The 18972-nt window shown below is 40.7% G+C and overlaps 1 protein-coding gene across 3 annotated transcripts in view; it reads right to left on the bottom strand.

The window, feature by feature from the left end:
• Positions 1–5975: 5975 nt before the first annotated feature.
• Positions 5976–18972, bottom strand: part of C6H10orf71 (chromosome 6 C10orf71 homolog) — a 29362-nt gene continuing 16365 nt past the window's right edge. For 2 of the 3 annotated variants that reach the window (XM_050959970.1, XM_050959971.1), the window contains 2 exons: positions 18706–18917; positions 5976–16665 (listed from right to left, as the gene is read on the bottom strand). In XM_050959970.1, the coding sequence (XP_050815927.1) occupies positions 11915–16489 (4575 nt within the window). In that variant the 5' untranslated portion in view covers positions 16490–16665; positions 18706–18917 and the 3' untranslated portion in view covers positions 5976–11914. The remainder of the gene's footprint in view (positions 16666–18705; positions 18918–18972) is intronic. The other variant, XR_007775191.1, reaches the window with a different exon arrangement.

Raw genomic sequence — 18972 nt, 5'->3', positions numbered from 1 at the left:
GAATGTGGCCAAACAAGGAGACTGGAGTGACCTGATTGTGGGTAGAAAGTTAATATGGAAGCTCTGTAGCTCTGTGTATGGGAAGAGGCAACAGCTTTTAGCTTTATATTTGTTTTTTTCAGTGTTGTGGATGTTATTTTATTGTGAGTTTTGCAATATTGGGTGGTTTAATTAAAGCCTCAACTCCTGGAAACAATCTCAGCATTTATTTAAAACAATAAGTACGTTTCCAGCCCTCCTGATTGCGGAGGAAAGCTTGAAAATGTGACCCAAGTGCAAACTAAAGGCTCAAAAGTCAGAAGACGAATAAAAAGAACCCCCACATTTCTTTATTTATTTTAATTTCATGCTTTCTTAAGGACTGGCTGATGAGTTTTGGACTCTCAGGCTTGGTTTTTTCCCCACAAAAACATGGCTGGCTTGAATATCTTTTCTGCATGTTTCTTGTGCAGCCACTGGGAAATGCAAGAGGGCCTGTAGGGCACAGTGGTTTTAGGATATGTTGTTGACATTGTATTGGAATAAGGTTTGGCATGATGACAAGTTAGACAAATGCAGATGTAGAGATAAACACTGGGAAAGTACACTATTGACCTGAGAATTTTCTGACATTGACACCCCACCCACCCCCAACCTCCTTTTTCTTAACCTCCTCAAAGCTTCCTCCAGCCATCTCAGTTTTGGCTGGCTGGCTACAGGTCTGGATATGTGATCATGTGATTAAAGACAGTGGCCTATATTCTCTCCTGCACAAAGATCTGCTTGGTGTAGGGGAAGAGAGGGCCCTCAGGGAGCAGACTCATAGACTCCAGGACTGGAAGGGACCTCGAGAGGTCATCGAGTCCAGTCCCCTGCCCTCATGGCAGGACCAAATATTGTCTAGACCATCCCTAATAGACATTTATCTAACCTACTCTTAAATATCTCCAGAGATGGAGATTCCACAACTTCCCTAGGCAATCTATTCCAGTGTTTAACTAACCTGACAGTTAGGAACTTTTTCCTAATGTCCAACCTAACTCTCCCTTGCTGCAGTTTAAACCCATTGCTTCTTGTTCTATCATTGGAGGCTAAGGTGAACAAGTTTTCTCCCTCCTCCTGATGACACCCTTTTAGATACCTGAAAACTGCAATCATGTCCCCTCTCAGTCTTCTCTTTTCCAAACTAAACAAACACAATTCCTTCAGCCTTCCTTCATAGGTCATGTTCTCAAGACCTTTAATCATTCTTGTTGCTCTTCTCTGGACCCTCTCCAATTTCTCCACATCTTTCTTGAAATGCGGTGCCCAGAACTGGACACAATACTCCAGCTGAGGCCTCACCAGCACAGAGTAAAGCGGAAGAATGACTTCTCATGTCTTGTTTACAACACACCTGTTAATGCATCCCAGAATCACGTTTGCTTTTTTTGCAACAGTATCACACTGTTGACTCATATTAAGCTTGTGGTCCACTATGACCCCTAGATCTCTTTCTGCCATACTCCTTCCTAGACAGTCTTCCCATTCTGTATGTGTGAAACTGATTGTTCCTTCCTAAGTGGAGCACTTTGCATTTATCTTTATTGAACTTCATCCTGTTTACCTCAGACCATTTCTCCAATTTGCCCAGATCATTTTGAATTTGACCCTGTCCTCCAAAGCAGTTGCAATCCCTCCCAGTTTGGTATCGTGCACAAACTTAATAAGCGTACTTTCTATGCCAACATCTAAATCGTTGATGAAGATATTGAACAGAACCGGTCCCAAAACAGACCCCTGCGGAACCCCACTTGTTATACCTTTCCTGCAGGATTGGGAGCCATTAATAACTACTCTCTGAGTACGGTTATCCAGCCAGTTATGCACCCACCTTATAGTAGCCCCATCTAAATTGTACTTTCCTAGTTTATCTATAAGAATATCATGCAAGACCGTATCAAATGCCTTAGTAAAGTCTAGGTATATCACATCCACCGCTTCTCCCTTATCCACAAGGCTCGTTATCCTATCAAAGAACGCTATCAGATAAGTTTGACACGATTTGTTCTTTACAAATCCATGCTGGCTATTCCCTATCACCTTACCACCTTCCAAGTGTTTGCAGATGATTTCTTTAATTACCTGCTCCATTATCTTCCCTGGCACAGAAGTTAAACTAACTGGTCTGTAGTTTCCTTTTTATAGATGGGCACTATATTTGCCTCCTTCCAGTCTTCTGGAATCTCCCCCGTCTCCCATGATTTCCCAAAGATAATAGCTAGAGGCTCAGATACCTCTTCTATTAACTTCTTGAGTATTCTAGGATGCATTTCATCAGGCCCTGGTGACTTACAGGCATCTAACTTTTCTAAGTGATTTTTTACTTGCTCTTTTTTTATTTTATCTTCTAAACCTACCCTCTTCCCGTAAGCATTCACTATATTAGACATTCCTTCAGACTTCTCAGTGAAGACCGAAACAAAGAAGTCATTAAGCATCTCTGCCATTTCCAAGTCTCCCGTTACTGTTTCCCCCTCCTTACTGAGCAGTGGGCCTACCCTGTCCTTGGTCTTCCTCTTGCTTCTAATGTATTGATAAAAAGCCTTCTTGTTTCCCTTTATTCCCATAGCTAGTTTGAGTTCATTTTGTGCCTTTGCCTTTCTAATCTTGCCTCTGCATTCCTGTGTTATTTGCCTATATTCATCCTTTGTAATCTGACCTAGTTTCCATTTTTTATATGACGCCTTTTTATTTTGTAGGTCATGCAAGATCTCATGGTTAAGCCAAGGTGGTCTTTTGCCACATTTTCTATCTTTCCTAACCATCGGAATAGCTTGCTTTTGGGCCCTTAATAGTGTCCCTTTGAAAAACTGCCAACTCTCCTCAGTTGTTTTTCCCCTCAGTCTTGATTCCCATGGGACCTTACCTATCAGCTCTCTGAGCTTACCAAAATCCGCCTTCCTGAAATCCATTGTCTCTATTCTGCTGTACTCCCTTCTACCCTTCCTTAGAATTGCAAACTCTATGATTTCATGATCACTTTCACCCAAGCTTCCTTCTACTTTCAAATTCTCAACAAGTTCCTCCCTATTTGTTAAAATCAAGTCTAGAACAGCTTCCCCCCTAGTAGCTTTTTCAACTTTCTGAAATAAAAAGTTGTCTGCAATGCAGTCCAGGAACTTATTGGATAGTCTGTGCCTCGCGGTGTTATTTTCCCAACATATATCTGGATAGTTGAAGTCCCCCATCACCACCAAATCTTGGGCTTTGGATGATTTTGTTAGTTGTTTGAAAAAAGCCTCATCCACCTCTTCCACCTGATTAGGTGGCCTGTAGTAGACTCCCAGCACGACATCACCCGTGTTTTTTACCCCTTTTAGCCTAACCCAGAGACTCTCAACACTTCCGTCTCCTATGTCCATCTCCACCTCAGTCCAAGTGTGTACATTTTTAATATATAAGGCAACACCTCTTCCCTTTTTCCCCGTCTATCCTTCCTGAGCAAACTATACCCATCCACACCAACATTCCAGTCGTGTGTATTATCCCACCAAGTTTCAGTAATGCCAACAATGTCATAGTTGTATTTATTTATTAGCACTTCCAGTTCTCCCTGCTTATTACCCATACTTCTTGCATTTGTATATAGGCATCTAAGATACTGGTTTGATCTTGCCTCCCAGCTTTGCCCTGACCCTCCTTCGTCACTCCCATTATAGCCCGTGCTCCCTCCTGTTTCCAACCCATCTCCCAGGTCTTGTTCCCCACTTACCTGTGGGGTTCGCTCACCTGTCCCCGTCGAACCTAGTTTAAAGCCCTCCTTACTAGGTTAGCCAGTCTGTGCGCAAATAAGGCCTTTCCCCTCTTCGAAAGGTGAACGCCATCTGTGCCTAGCAGTCCTTCCTCAAATAGCATCCCGTGGTCGAGGAAGCCAAAGCCTTCCTGGCGACATCATCTTTGCAGCCAGGCATTCACCTCCACGGTACCTCTCTGCTTCTCATGGTTCATCTGTGCCAGCTCTGGCCCATCAGTATAGTTCAGGGTAGCCCACAAGGTGCTCTGACTTATGCCAACTGGCTAGGAACCTCACCCCAGTTGTGAATTGGTGTAGCAGATACACTCCAACACCACCCCTCCTGCTCCTTATACCAGAATGTGTGCAGGGGTGGGGAGTAGTGCGGGGAAGGTGGCATAAGAGCTGTCTCTGCGGCTTTGTGCTAGCCAAGCGCTCACATAAACTGAGGGAATTCTCAGCTGGCCAGTTAGGGCCTGATTCTACCACTTCCTGTGGGGTGTAAAGAATGGGAGAACCTGAACCAGTACTGTAACAAATACACACAAGAGGAAAAAGTGAAGGTTGTCTGAGCAAACTTAACTTGGGAGTGTCCTGGTTTTTGAGTACTACTTCAGCTGCAACATTTTTCTTCTTTACGAACAATAAAAAATACTTGAAAGTGTTTTTTAAAGTGTTGGGTTTTTTCCTGCTTGGATTCCACCCCCTGCCTCCCTTAGAAATTCCTGAATCGTGAGAACATAATAACATAAGAGCAGCCATACTGGGTCAGAACAAAGGTCCATCTAGCCCAGTATCCTGTCTTCCAACAGTGGCCAATGCCAGATGCCCCGGAGGGAATGAACAGAACAGGTAATCATTAACTGATCCATCCTCTGTTGCCCATTCCCATCTTCTGGCAAACAGAGGCTAGGGACACCATCCCTGCCCATCCTGGCTAATAGCCATTGATGGACCTATCCTCCATGAACGTATCTAGTTCTTTGTTGAACCATGTTATAGTCTTGGCCTTCACAATATCCTCTGGCAAGGAGTTCCACAGGTTGACTGTGAGTTGTGTGAAAAATACTTCCTTTTGTTTGTTTTAAACCTGCTGCCTATTAATTTCATTTGGTGACCCCTAATTCTTGTGTTATGAGAAGGAGTAAATAACATTTCCTTATTTACTTTCTCCACACCAATCATGATTTTCTAGACCTCTATCATATTCTTCCCTTAGTCATCTCTTTTCCAAGCTGAAAAGTTCCAGTCTTATTAATCTCTCCTCATATGGCTGCTGTTCCATACCCCTAATCATTTTTGTTGCCCTTTTGTGAACTTTTTCTAATTCCAATATATATATTTTTGAGATGGGGTGGCCACATGTGCATGCAGTATTCAAGATGTGGAGGTACCATGGATTTATAGAGAGGAAATATGATATTTTCTGTCTTCTTATCTATCCCTTTCTTAATGTTTCCTGACATTCTGTTCACTTTTTTGACTGCCGCTGCACATTGAGTGGATGTTTTCAGAGAACTATCTACAATGACTCCAAGATCTCTTTTTTGAGTGGTAATAGCTAATTTAGACCCCATTATTTTATATGTATAGTTGGGATTATGTTTTCCAATGTGCATTACTTTGCATTTATCGCCATTGAATTTCATCTGCCATTTTGTTGTCCAGTCACCCAGTTTTGTGAGATCCTTTCGTAGCTCTTCACAGTCTGCTTAGCACTTAACTGTCTTGAGTAGTTTTGTATCATCTGCAAATTTTGGCACCTTCCTGTTTATCCCCTTTTCCAGATAATTTATTAATATATTGAATAGGACTGGTCCCGGTACAGACCCCTGGGGGACACCACTGTTTACCTCTCTCCATTCTGAAAACTGACCATTTATTCCTACACTTTGTTTCCTGTCTTTTAACTAGTTACCAATCCATGAGAGGACCTTCCCTCTTATCCCAGGACTGCTTACTTTGCTTAAGAGCCTTTGGTGAGAGACCTTGTCAAAGGATTTCTGAAAATCTAAGTACACTATATCCACTGGATCCCCCTTGTCCACATGCTTGTTGATCACCTCAAAGTAAATCTTGTCTTCCCAGTCCTTGCTGAAGGACTTAGACATGTTGTTTCTTAGCCCTTAACTCAGAGTGAGAGTGCTGAATTCTTAACAAAGTGAGCTTTTATCCAAGTGTTTGAGTTAAACAGGTGTTAACAAAAGCATAGAGCTTTAAATAGTTGGACTATTAATTACTTTTATTCTCAGTTATAGAAGTTCAGCTTCTTTAGTATCGGTGAAATCACAATAGAACGAGTTCTCTAGTTGCCCATAGAGTCTTCCAGGGTAGATAAGACCTGAATATGTAGTGTAACAAACTGTGAGAAGGAAAACAAAGGAGACACCATCCTTTCAGCACTTCTTTATATATCATAAAGAAAGAAAACCAGGATAAGGGCCTGTCTCCCCCACTTTTTTATAGGTCATCTTAACCCTTTTCCTGCCTATTTTATTCCCATGGTACATATACCCTTGCATTCCAGTAGTATACAGTGGCAGAAGATCCAGAATAGTCATGGTGAAGAACAGTTCATACTTCAAAATAAATAAATCATTGACCCCTCCTGATATAATGGATAGCTTACAGAAACATTAAAGTTCAATTTACTCAAGTACTCCATGTTCTTTCTATGTCCTCAATGGCTCTGAAGCAGAATTTCCTCAATAAAAATGACTGATGTACTTAAATTGCTCCAAATTACCCATTTGTATTTATTCACTGGAGCCTTTGTAACCCATCATGTACAATATAGTCAGCCTCTGATGCTGTTTTTGGCTCAGAAGCAGAGGATCTAGATTCAGAATTTTCAGTTTATTCACACAGGAGACAAAAGTTGAAAATATTTCTCCCAAATGTACGTATGAAAATCACATCCAGTAAACATGTAACTAGTGTCTTTCTCCATTTGTGCTTTGCTATGTGTTCAAAACACAGTAATGCTTTCATTGCCACCAAAGGACACTCAGTTACAAGGCCAGGTGCGGTAGCGTCAAAGCAAGAAAAGTTCTAGCAGGCAGGGGGTCAGCTATCCTGGCCTTCACTATGGCTGGGACCTTTCTCCTCGGTCTGCTGCTCCCGCTCTTTAGGTGTGAGGTGGGGTTGCCCCAATCCAGGTTTTCTCTTTTTGAGGGAGCTGTCCTAGGAAATCTGTCTGGGTGCTCAGTATACACTGACTGCTGTCCAGTTTTATGGGCTCAGGATCATCCTGGATGTTCCAGGTTTTTGTACCTCAGAGCTGGCAACCCTAGCCGATGAGGTCCTTGTGTGTGTGTTTTTCTTTCAATCAATCCCTACTCTAGGTCCTTATTGCCCCTTGAGCCAGCTAGTTCTCCGGTTCATTGTCTTTTGACTTCTTTTGCACAATTAACAATTGAAATGTAATTAAAGAGAAAAAGCTGGGTAACAGCCTTGTAAAATAAGTCCCATTAATTTTATTAATTTGTAAATACAGTTTCATCTGTAAAATATGCCAGCCACAGATATTTCAGGAACAGATGATCCAGCCAGAGACTGAACAATCAGGGAGTTGTTTATAAAATCCATACATGGGGGCCAGTTAAATCAAACTGCATTCATCAAAACAAATCCAACATTCAGGAGGGAGAAAATGCCACGTGAGCTCTTAAGGAGGCGAGGCAGCCACTGGTGGTGTGGATGCTTGGCCTCAGTCTGAGAAGTGGCATTTGGAGGAGAAGGAGTTGTGGCTGTCTAGAAAGGTAAGAGGAGTGAGTTTCAAAGGGAGAAAAAGCTGGCGCTCAGAACAAATGACTATGGAATCTCAGGTCAGCTTTCGAACAAGCCATGCCCTTTGAGGAAGAACCACCATGAAAAAGCCCCGGAGCACCAAGAAATGCAGCATGCAAAGGAGACTATTTGTAAGACAAAAGGAGGCTTTTGTGAAATCAGGATTCATAAACAGTATTCAATTTGCTGTACCTCTTTGCATTCAAAAAGTCTATTGTTTTTGATAGTCCTATCTTTTCTCTTCTGGAAAGGATGAAACCCTGCTTTGTTCTAGATTCATTAGTCTAGAACTGGCTTCACACTTCTATTTAAAGTCAGCATTATTCTTTGGGAGTTAGACTCCCAATCTAGTGATTGCCCATTATTTTTTAAGAATATTGCACATTCCCCACACAAATCAGAGCTACGCTTAGTACTTTTGTATTGTGATTACAGAAGATGGACTGTGCATCACAAAACTTCTAAGTGCAGTGATGTAAAAAATCTAAAGCAGTGGACATTTGATATCACTTGATTTTCCTCTGGTGCACAAACATGTGATGTTAGTAACGAGAACCATTGATGCTAAGTGATTTTAATATGTAAAAATAGAAAACTGACAGTAATGCTACAATCGTTGTGTTGCCTATACGCAGTTTGCTTATAAAAATCTAAAACAACTGCATTTGAAAAATGGATGGAAAGAATTATATGAAATTTTTCCTATACCAAGATCTCCAGCAGATGTAAATGGGTGCACCTCCACTGAAGGCAATGAATTTGCACTGTTTTTTCACCAGCTGAGTATCTGGCCCCCTATTTTTAAGAATATTAACCCTGTTTGCTTCACATATTTAGCTTTACCATACCGTAACAAATCATAACTATTGCTCATTTTCTCATTAGATATCTTTTGCTTTTAAGATGTAGTCACATGAAATATAAGCACCAACCATTTTTAGTTACTATTAATAAATCTAATCTGAATTTTTTTTTTTCTGAACCTAACCCAGAATTCCAAGTAAACAGTGTTTGTGCCCACTAGGAGTCTGACCCCACAATGAGCTCCATACAGGTGGATGGAGTCATTGCTCACTCATATAGAGTCATTGCCGGACTGGGGTACAGGGCAGTAAAACTGAATCCTCCCTCCATCCCCAGAGAAGGATCCTAAGGAAAACTCCAGACATATAACAGGAATCATGTTCAGATTTGTTTTCAAAACTCTCTGTGCATGTGTTTTTCTCTTCTTTCTGTGTATGCCCTAAGGAATGGCTCCCTTTCAAGTATCTACTATTTTAGAGACTCAGTCAGCTGTTAATGAGCTTTGTTTAACTGCAGAAATGGGTAAAAAGAAGTCCTGCCTGGCAGTATATTTAGGACCTGCTCCTTCATTCCTTGCACACTCAAAGTTCCCGGTGACTTTAGCAGTGTTTCAGATGAGGAAGGAATGGATGACTGTACTTAGTATTGTTGGATATTGAATAGATCTTATAAGCCTTTATTTTGTTAAGACCTCCCATTTGTGCCAGCACACTCATTTCCAATAGTGTGAGCCAGGCTGTTGAGTGTAGGCACACAAAATATACAGCTACATGTGCAAAGCAAATAAATCATGAAGAATATCCATTTGCATGAGCAAAAAGCAAATTGCAACATCTTTGTCCGCGCAATTGAATATTTTATACCAAATATTTAGACATTTCAGAATTCTATTATTTTTTATAATTTTGACAGATAATATTGATATTGGTTTGTTTAAATTTTCAGTTGCACAAAATTATGGGTTTTAAGCATTTTTTAAATTTTTTTTATCTGTTTAAATTTTCACAGTTGCAGGAAATTATGGTGAATCAGACAATAAGGGGGTCAAACAATAATTATTTAATGATAGACGTTAAGATTCAAAAATCTAAAGCTGTTTAACTGCAAAAACATGAATTATCAACATCATATGTCAAAATATACAAAGTAAGTATCCTTAAATCAAATTCTAATAAGTTCTCAAGCAGCATTTTTCTTTCTTTCCCTATGTATAATTTTTGATTGTTATTGATGGAAATATTTTTTCGATAGCTTGTGTGTGTTCAGTGAAATCAACATTTACAAATAAAAATCTAATCATTCCAAGGCTAGAAATATTTATATACATACTTGTTTTGTGCTTGATAAGCTGTTGTGTTGTATAAAGGTTGGCACAGCAGACAGGAAAGTATAATGCCTTGAGGGCAGGGAACTGGACTAGATGACCTCTTAAGGTCCCTTCCAGTCCTATGATTCTAATGTGGATGGTACCATGTTAGAAGTTTGCAAAATATTGGCAATAAAAGAGAAAAGAGTTCAGCATTGGATTCGTGCCTTAACATACCGATTTGAGAAGGGATATTCGTTCCTGAAACACTCATGTTTTACAAATGCTTGTGCTCAAAAATGAGCCCCTTTTCCAGGGGAAACTGGAATGCATTTTTCTGAGGTAAAATGAGCCTGCTCCAAGTCAAAGATTGCATAGAAATTTGAATTGTCACAGAATATTTGCTTATATTTAGACATCTTGTTGAACTTCACTGAAAACTCAAATCCGAGAGGTGCAAACTCGCCCCCAAGTCACAAAATTGCATCAGTTTTGCATAGTTCTGCACAATCATTAAAATATGCATGAAAAAATAATTTAGGGCTCAATCCAAAGCCCACTGAAATAAACAGAATGATTCCCATAGACCATTGACTCTAAGGGAACTGTATCATTGAATAGGTGTGATGAATGGCAGCATTTGGTTGGCTAGTATAGGTTCTGAATGTACAGGTTTATGCCAGCGATGGGTGAACCTCAGATGGTTTGAAATCCATGCTCAGTTTGGGGAAATATTGAAAAAGTGAAGTTTAATCAACCCCCTTTGGTCTATGTCGTGAGAACAAGGTCTCTCATGAGAAATCCAGAATTTCCTGGAGCCTGTTAGGCTACACCCAAGAACAACAACTGTCAGACTTACTGTTTATAATTCAGCTTTTTGTCTGTTTTTCGTCAATTATAGACAAAAGGCCTGATTCTCCCCTTTCTTACTCAATTGAAAATCAAGAGAAACTCTACTGGAGACAACTGAGTTATTCTGGTGTAAGAGGAGAATCAGGCCCGAAGTTATTCTTCCATAGAGCTTTTACTTTTATATTTCCTTTGGGGAGGACAAAATGAAAGTGGTAAGGATAAAAAAAGAAACCAGTGCACAGAATAGAGACATTTATAAGCAGACATATACTGTATATTATACTTGTGCCATCTTGTGACCATGCATTTCTGATTATGCAGATCTTTGACAAGGTATCCTCCAGTATATGGTGAAAAAAAGAGCTTAAAAAAGGGTGGTACAAATTTGATACAGATCTTTCAAAAAAAGCAATGATCAAAATAAGTTGCTTGCTTACTGCACTTTCTAGAAATTACTAAGTTGGCTGTTCCTTGTCACTTTTTAAAATCACAGAATGGACCAGTCCAAAATAAAGAACAACTAAACATTTCTCACTTTTTTTAAAGTTAGCTTTGTGTTTCACTAGAGCTTGGTAAGAAAAAGAAAAGCATCTGAAATACAATGATCCAAAATTTTCCCATTCTAACAAAGCATATTGCAACTGTATCTCTTTCAATTTTGCTCCTTGGTAGACTATTTCCAGGCCAAGTTTCAATCTGTAGTAACTCCTGAAACTGTGGGTGAATATATGGAACTATTCATATATCTTAAAATGCTAGCAGCACTTTAGCGGGCATAGGTATATCAGAAGAGTAGAGCTGCTGCTTTTACTTTTCAGTGTTTTGATTTGCTTTCAATTCAGGTGCTGTTTTGTATAGCCAACATACAATAATCTAGTCATTAAATTCTGGCTTTTCAGTGTACACAAAAAAGGTGACTCTCTGTCAAGTGTATATGATGTTCGCAGCCCAATATTGTCTATTGGTAAACATGGGTCAAAGACAGAGAGCATGAAGAATCTTAACTAGAGTTGCTGTCTATTCTGTTCTGAGACTGTGCTACTCAGCACTCTTACTCCCAGTCACCTGTCACACAGACCATTCCAACCACTGGACAAGATCACCTCCAGTTTTGCCATCTTTGTGACCCTAGTGACAAAGCAACAGTGGTAGCAGCAGCAGTAGGTGGTTTCCTACCATCAGATTTAGATTTTGCCAGCATTGCCCCTTTGTTTTATTGATAAGCCAGGGGCTCACCCTAACAGCAAATTTTTTCACAGTGACACCTCTCCCCTTTGGAGTTGCAAGCTTTCATTTTCTTTTTCACCCAACCCAAGCCACAACAAGATTCAGACTTTTAGTGTTTACAAATCTTGAATGTGAGTCTGTCTGAATATATTTATATTTCAAATAATTTATCATTTCAGTTCTTAAGATATCCCTTCGACAGCAAAATCCTCTAAATCACTGATTGAAATGATGTCCATGTTTGTAGCTGGACTTGTGTCTTTTGTACTATTACACTGAGTTTCCTCAGCATGTTGTCTGTAAGAGTCAAATACAGGTTCAATATAGGGTTGACTCTCTGGCGATTGAGCATCTCTGCCATCTTGCCAACAGTCTTCAGCTGCTTCTGCTGGTGCTCCTGGTACTTTCTGCATTAGTGAAAGAGGTTCAGAGAGTTGGGAAACTGATCTAATAGGTGCCACAGGTAAAGGTAGCGCACTAGGGTACAATACACAAGGAGAATTTAAATTTTCCAAAGAGGCAGTTTGGTGTAAGCCCCTTTCTGAGGAACGGATGGGTACCTGGATGTATTTGCCAGTTTCTGGCTCATAAAAGGTCTTTAAATGAACTTGACCAGAGAGATCAACAACAAAGTACTGCCCTGAGTCAGGATCTTGAAGGAGTTTACGCTGAGTTGCAGGTAAAGAGGGTGTGGGGCTTACTGACTGGGCACCTTTGAGTCTCACCATGCTAGATTCTGTAGGAGGGAAAGGCGAACAGAACACAGGAGATGGTGGAGAATGGATCAGGGCTAAGGGGGACAATGGAATCTGTCCAGAATAGGACAGCTTTCTCACAACAGTATCTTTGTGTTCTGTTTGAAGGTTCTTCTGCTGTGCTTCTATCTTTTTTCTCTTGTTTGCCAGCTTTTTTGCTCGCCGCAGGGCCTTTTCACTTTTTGGTGGCACAGCAGGTGGCTTGCCCAGCGGTTTCTCCATACGACTCTGCGATCTCTCGTTTGTCATTCTAGAATCACTGGTGTCCTCAGTGAGCAGGCTTCTCCGCATTGAATCGAGTATTTCCTCTGCAGAAATATCAGCATTGTTCTTTGTTACCAAATTCAACAAAGTGGAATTTGTAATATCCTCTGCTTTTGTTACACTAGAACTGGCAATTTTCTCTGACAATGGACTGGTAACAGCTGAGAACATAATGCTGTCTGACCTTGGGTTTGTTACAATGGTACACTCAAGATCATCTAACACAGCAGGTGTTTCTTCCAAGTGTCTGATGTCTCTTGACATGTCACTGGTTACAGGACAATACACGTGGTTCTCTAATATCGAGCTTATTGCAGGAGAATTTATCTCTCTAGTGATTATTTTTTTCGCACATGATCCACCTCTCCGATTAGACAAAAGATAATTCTTAAAATAATTTGTCTTCTCTTCTGAAGGGGAGCTCAATTTGTTTTGTGCTGAGCTAACTCCTAAAGCTGATTTTGACCGTGCTAAGTAGTGCTTCATCCTTCCAACCGTGGACTTCTCTTTGTTGTGGTAAACACTTTCCTCATTACTTTTCCCAACTTTATTTAATAAAGTATGAGTCACTTCATTGTCTTCCCTTGATGCCTTTAATGAAAAACTCCCTACATCTTCTGAAAGGGTGGGCTCCCATATTAGTCTGGTGTTATCTGCCCCTTGAAAGCCCATGCCAGCTGGAGTAGATCCCAGTGCATTGGCATCCTCATTTCTGATTAGTGCATCTTCTCTTGCATTCTGTTCTTTTATGTTTCTTGATAATGACCGGTCAATTTCTTGAATGGTAGGTGTACCTTGGCCCTGCCTGTAAAGCTGCTTGTCTTTCTCTACACTAGCTTCCAATCTGCTTTCTGTGTCCCTGTAACTACTACTGGCTGTGTCTTCTGAGGACAGGGACCTAAGCAGAGGCAGCTTGACTGCCTTTATCACAGGAGATGATTTGAATGTGTTGTCTTTAATCAGAAAGAGACTGGGTTTGAATGAATTTGAAGACAGTGGTGATGCTGGCTCTTCTGACAGGGAGGTGGAAGCATCCTTGTTGCCTTCTGCTGCAGAATTCATACTACTGACCTCTTTCCTCTTCTCACTCATCAATTTCTCTTCTGCCATGCTCTTGCTGTCATCCTGGGCCACCTTTCTTTCAGGCTTTTCTTCTGTGCTGATGTCACAGTTACTAAACGCATAATACTGCAACTCCTCTTTCTCTACCGGTTTCCTTTTCCCTTTACTACTTTGCTTGTCATCTACATTCATTTTACTCCTACTCCTCTGGCTTTCCTCAAGGCATGCTTTCTGAAACAGCTGAATCTGTGAAAAGGGCTCCTCCTGAAATGGCTGATCTACTGTGGGCACAAAAGAGCATTCGGAAGAACTACTGCTGCTTTTGCCTTTATTTTCATTGCTACTTCTTGCACTGGTTTGATTTGCATTGTAAGGCGCATCATCTTCTGCTGATGAAAGAAGTTTTGGGGGTATTTTAGGGTCATCATTTCCATTCTGGCTTTCAGCATCTCTCTCACTTTCGTGGCCTTGTACACTCAAATTATACATTTGCATTTGTTGCGCAGCTTTTGCATCTGCATTGTCTCTACTGTAGCCTTTCAGTGAAGGATAATGTCGACTTTTCCTTAAACCATGCTTGTTTGACTGGTGTCCGGAGATAGACACATTTTCACTGTTCTCAGTGTCTTTCAATAGATCTTTGTTTTTTGAATCATCCTGTTGCAAATGGTCCTGATTTTGGTAAAATGAAGTATCTACTGTTACTTGGGATGAACTTAAAGATAGGTAATTATCTGTGACGTGTCCCTCTAAATCAGTTTTATTGTCCTTTTCCTGGATACTGTCAGTTTGTACCAAAGGTCCATGGCTTAATTCATCTCTCTCTGCAAGCTCTAAGCTACTTTCTTCTAGAAAAGTGGACACTGTAGTGTTCATTTTTACACTTTCTTGTTTCATGTTTTCCTTAGCCTTATTTTTCTCTTTTAAGAGAGGAGAAGGACTATAGGTGCTTTTAACCCGTTTTCGAACATCCTTCAGGTTGAATAATAAACTTGGTGCTTTAGACTTGTAATTATCCCGAGATTGATAGTCACTAAACCCACTTCCCTCATGTTCTTTTGTTGCTGCAATTTCAGGTATTGGTGGTGTCACCAGCACTGGTTGATTTTCTGTCTCTAGTTTTAATGGTATGATTGGTGTTAAAAGTTTTGTGATGTTGAAAGAGGGGCTAATGGATTCAGGGGAGTTTACCTGGTTATCTACTGCAGTTGTGTCAGCAAAAGGTTCAACAGCAGATGGCTTTTTATAAAAAGAGAATTCTTCTCCACTGAGCTGTAACTTTTCATTTGAACTCTCCTGTGCTTTTGCCGCTACCCCTTTTATATTTCTCTGTTTCCTCCATGGTGGACAGATATAGTCCAATTCAGGCTTGGTTGCCTTCTTCTCAGTGCAAGTGACTTGGGACATAGACAGTGGTGGAGCAGGGGACTTGAATACAGGTGATGAGGAGAGAGCAGGGGTCTGGGACATGGGTGCTAGGGGTGGACCAGAGACCTGGGGTACAGATGTTGATGGGCCAGAGACTTGGGGTATAGGTGCTGGTAGAATAGGAACCTGAAACTCAGCTTCTCGAGGGTCAGGGTGTACAGGTATTAGTGGGCCAAGGACCTGAGGTACAGTTGCTAGTGGGACATGGTCCTGGAATTCAGTTGTGGGGGGAAATAGATCCATTAGGAAATCTTTTTCCTGAATTCTAGCTCCTATGACCTTTCTGGGTGGTGGTTTATGTTCAGAGGTGTAGGATGGTTTAACCAATGGTGTTTCTTCAAAGTGTGTAATATCCTCCTTTTTTGGTATAAGATCTGCAAATTCCTCTTTTTCACTTAGTTTATCATGATGGGCATTCCATGATTCAAAAGCACTGTTCTCGCTGTGAAGAAAATTGCCCTTTTTGACTGGCTCTTTAACTTTCCCACGCCTGTTTTTGACTGTCTTTTTAGAAGAGCTGGTGAGATTTGCCTTAAATACGTTTGAAGTGTCCATCCATGCAGGATGATAACCATCTGGACCACAATAGCCCCCATCAATTTTATTATATCTTTTCTGGACCTCGTGTTTGTCACTGAGCCAGTGGTTATCTTGACACACATCAGAAAAGTGGGAAAGTTCCCTTTGGATATTTGAAATTGCTGTGTCATCCCAGAAAGCCATGTCATTTCCCTGAATTAATTTGCATTTTTGAGAACTATTTTTAACTGCTCCCAGGGAACCTTCTGGATATTGGTTTTCAGTCTTATCGAATGTCTTAATCAAACAGGACACTTTGGAGGCATGTTTGTTTTTCCTTGGACCAGATATTGGCAAATTTGGCTTTTTCCTTTCTGCAGTGCTGTTTTTAGCAACTTTTTTCTCTTCTTGAACACGTTTTGGTAATTGCTGGAATGTTGAAGCCCATGTTGTATGCTTGTTGTTTTTCGATGATAACTTGTTGCAGATATTACTTTTCTTGATGGCATGGTTTAGTGATCCTTGATGAATTTTACTAGAGAATTGGTAGGTGATTTCCGGTGAAATGACAAGCTCCAATTCCTTGTCAGATGCTTCAAGTTCTGCCACGCACAAACTCTTGAATGCTCGGTCTGTGAGGCTACATACCTCTCTGTCTGTGTCATCCAGGAGGCTCCCTATACTAGAGGAGTCACTAAGTCCATCCATGTGTTTCTTATTTCCCTGCATTGTCCTTGTGAGTCATGAATAAATTATCCCAAGCATTAATTGCATATGTCAAATAAGTAGAAGATTCTGTTGGATATTCCCAACCGTTTGCAATGTTTTCTCCTAGAATTCGTCTTCCAGAATGTATTGCTTTACATTAATTCACCTTATGGAATCACAAAACGGGAGTTTCTCCTCTGCAAAACCAACAGACATGAAAATACAAATGAGCATACACTGTACAATCCTGTCCTACATACAGCATCTTCCATTAATTTGATCCTATATTTAATCAAATCAAAATCTCAGGAATCAAATAATTAGTGTTTAAAAATACTCTTATGTTGGTCACCGTAAATGAGTATCGCTGGATAATTCTATCACTGGAAGGTGCCATTGAATTCATAAGATGGGGTCTCGATTCAGCAAAGCACTTAAAACCCATTGATTTAAATGGGACTTAAGCACATACTTAAAGTTAAGCATGTGTTTAAAGTGCTTTGCTGAACATGGGCCAATGCTTTTACATGAGAAGAAAAGAGACAGTTGTAGGTTTCACACATGTAAGTAAACTGAAGTAAACTCTACTCACCCCTAAATGGCATGAAAGCTACAAACTGCTTTGTCTTCAGTGGGATTTTACCACTTGTTAGTTAACAAATAATAAATAATGCATGGCAAGGCTAATAATGCATGGTATTTCCTACAGTGAACACACCCTATAGAGACCCATCATAATCAAAGATCGAGTAAAATCTAGGTGTTATAGGCCAAGGTTTCAAAAAATGTGATCTCATAGTTAGGATCCTAATAAATGGCTAGATTTTCAAAAGAACTGAGCACCGAACCGTTCCCATTGATTTCACGGGTTTCTTCGATCATTTGACGACTTATTTAGGTGCTTAAACATGAAGGTTCAGGGTTTCAAGTTACAAAGAGCCCTTCTTCAGGTGTGATTCTGCTTCCTTCCCCAGCCCTGAAGTAGAGCTTTCTGTAGCTTAAAAGCTTGTACCTTACACAAACAGAAGTTAGACCAGCAAAAGATATTCCCTCACCTACCTTATCTCTGTTCTATTCAGGTTCTTGTACCAGCTCAGCCCTCTGGTAAATGACATCAATAGAGTTGCACCTGCTCTCACCAAGATCACAATTGGTCTTTTAGGATGTATTTATCCCGAGCACAAATCCACTTGAGTAAGTAGAGTTACACCAGAGATAAATTTAATCCATTGTGTATTAACAAATCCCAGGCAAATGCTCTTGCTACAACATACTTTCGCCAAGTATGTTAGAACGCAGTGGATCTGGTATCTTGAAATGAGGAGACTGCTAATATCAGCATAGCCAGCAGAAGGCAGGACAGCCTAGGGGGACCCATTAGACCCACTAAAGAAGCACAAACAACAGTTGTTCTCAATTTCCAGAAGGAACAATACCAAAAGGCAATAATTGTTAGTAGTTCAGTCAGAGGCTGTCTGGGTCTCCCATTAATCCACTGGCATTATGCAAGTTAAGAGCCACATTGTAACAGCTTTTGGCCCCTCTACAGCAGTCTGCTGAGATGGACCAGGGCTCGCTGGGGAGTATGCTGGACCCAGTGGCGGACTGGTGTGGCTCTACTGTACCTCCAATGCAGATCTGAGCTTTATAGGCACAGTACAGCCCTAAACTATTTTTGATTCTCCCTGTATCTATATTCAATAGTAAGAGCCAGGCTGTTGAATAAAATGCCCATCATAGACCTGAGATATGAAGTTTGGATCCAGATCTGAACTCCCTCTATGTTTCGATCCAGGGTTCCTTTTTGGACCATCTCTCCTTTAAAAAGGTCTCCTGAAGAAATGGCTTGACAGCTGGATGCTGAGATTTCAGTAAACTCCCCAAACATGGCTCGGGGTGATCTGTATCAGGGATATTTCAGGGAACAGTCTTGCTCAGATGGGTTATTCAGATTTAGTTCTCACCCTCCTGCTCTCATTAAAAACTCAGCCAACCTTTTCCTAGACTCATCTGGCTATAGTGGAACCTGATTCTGTCCCCATTGATTTCAGTGGAGCTACCCTTGGTTTACTCCAGAATAAGACCACACTCAGGCCCAATACTTACTGATACTCCATTTCCTTCTGTGTAGGATTTTTCTGACATGGCTTAATTTATGCTGGGGTAGGAAGGTTATGTTCAGCCAAAACAAAGAGAACACAAATGACATGCCATCCCATTCTTGCTGGGACTCTTACCTGTTATGTGAGTGGATACTGCAGGCACAAACCTTTTGTGTAATTTTGTCATCTGTGCTTGGATGTATTTAGAACTTCCTCTCATGCTTGCATTTGGCCTCATTGCTGCCCATCTTTAGTGAGGAGTTAAAAATAGTTCAATGAAGTAGATTTGGCAGAAGTGGTGTCGTAATATGTTTTCGACCTTCAGCATTTTTGACCTCTAGTGAACTCTGCAATTCAAAAACAAATTCATTTGTTTGTGTGAGCTGAATTAGGTATGACTGG

Source organism: Gopherus flavomarginatus, chromosome 6, assembly GCF_025201925.1.
Source record: "Gopherus flavomarginatus isolate rGopFla2 chromosome 6, rGopFla2.mat.asm, whole genome shotgun sequence".
NCBI lineage: Eukaryota > Metazoa > Chordata > Testudines > Testudinidae > Gopherus > Gopherus flavomarginatus.
This window is presented reverse-complemented; position numbering and strand designations above follow the sequence as displayed.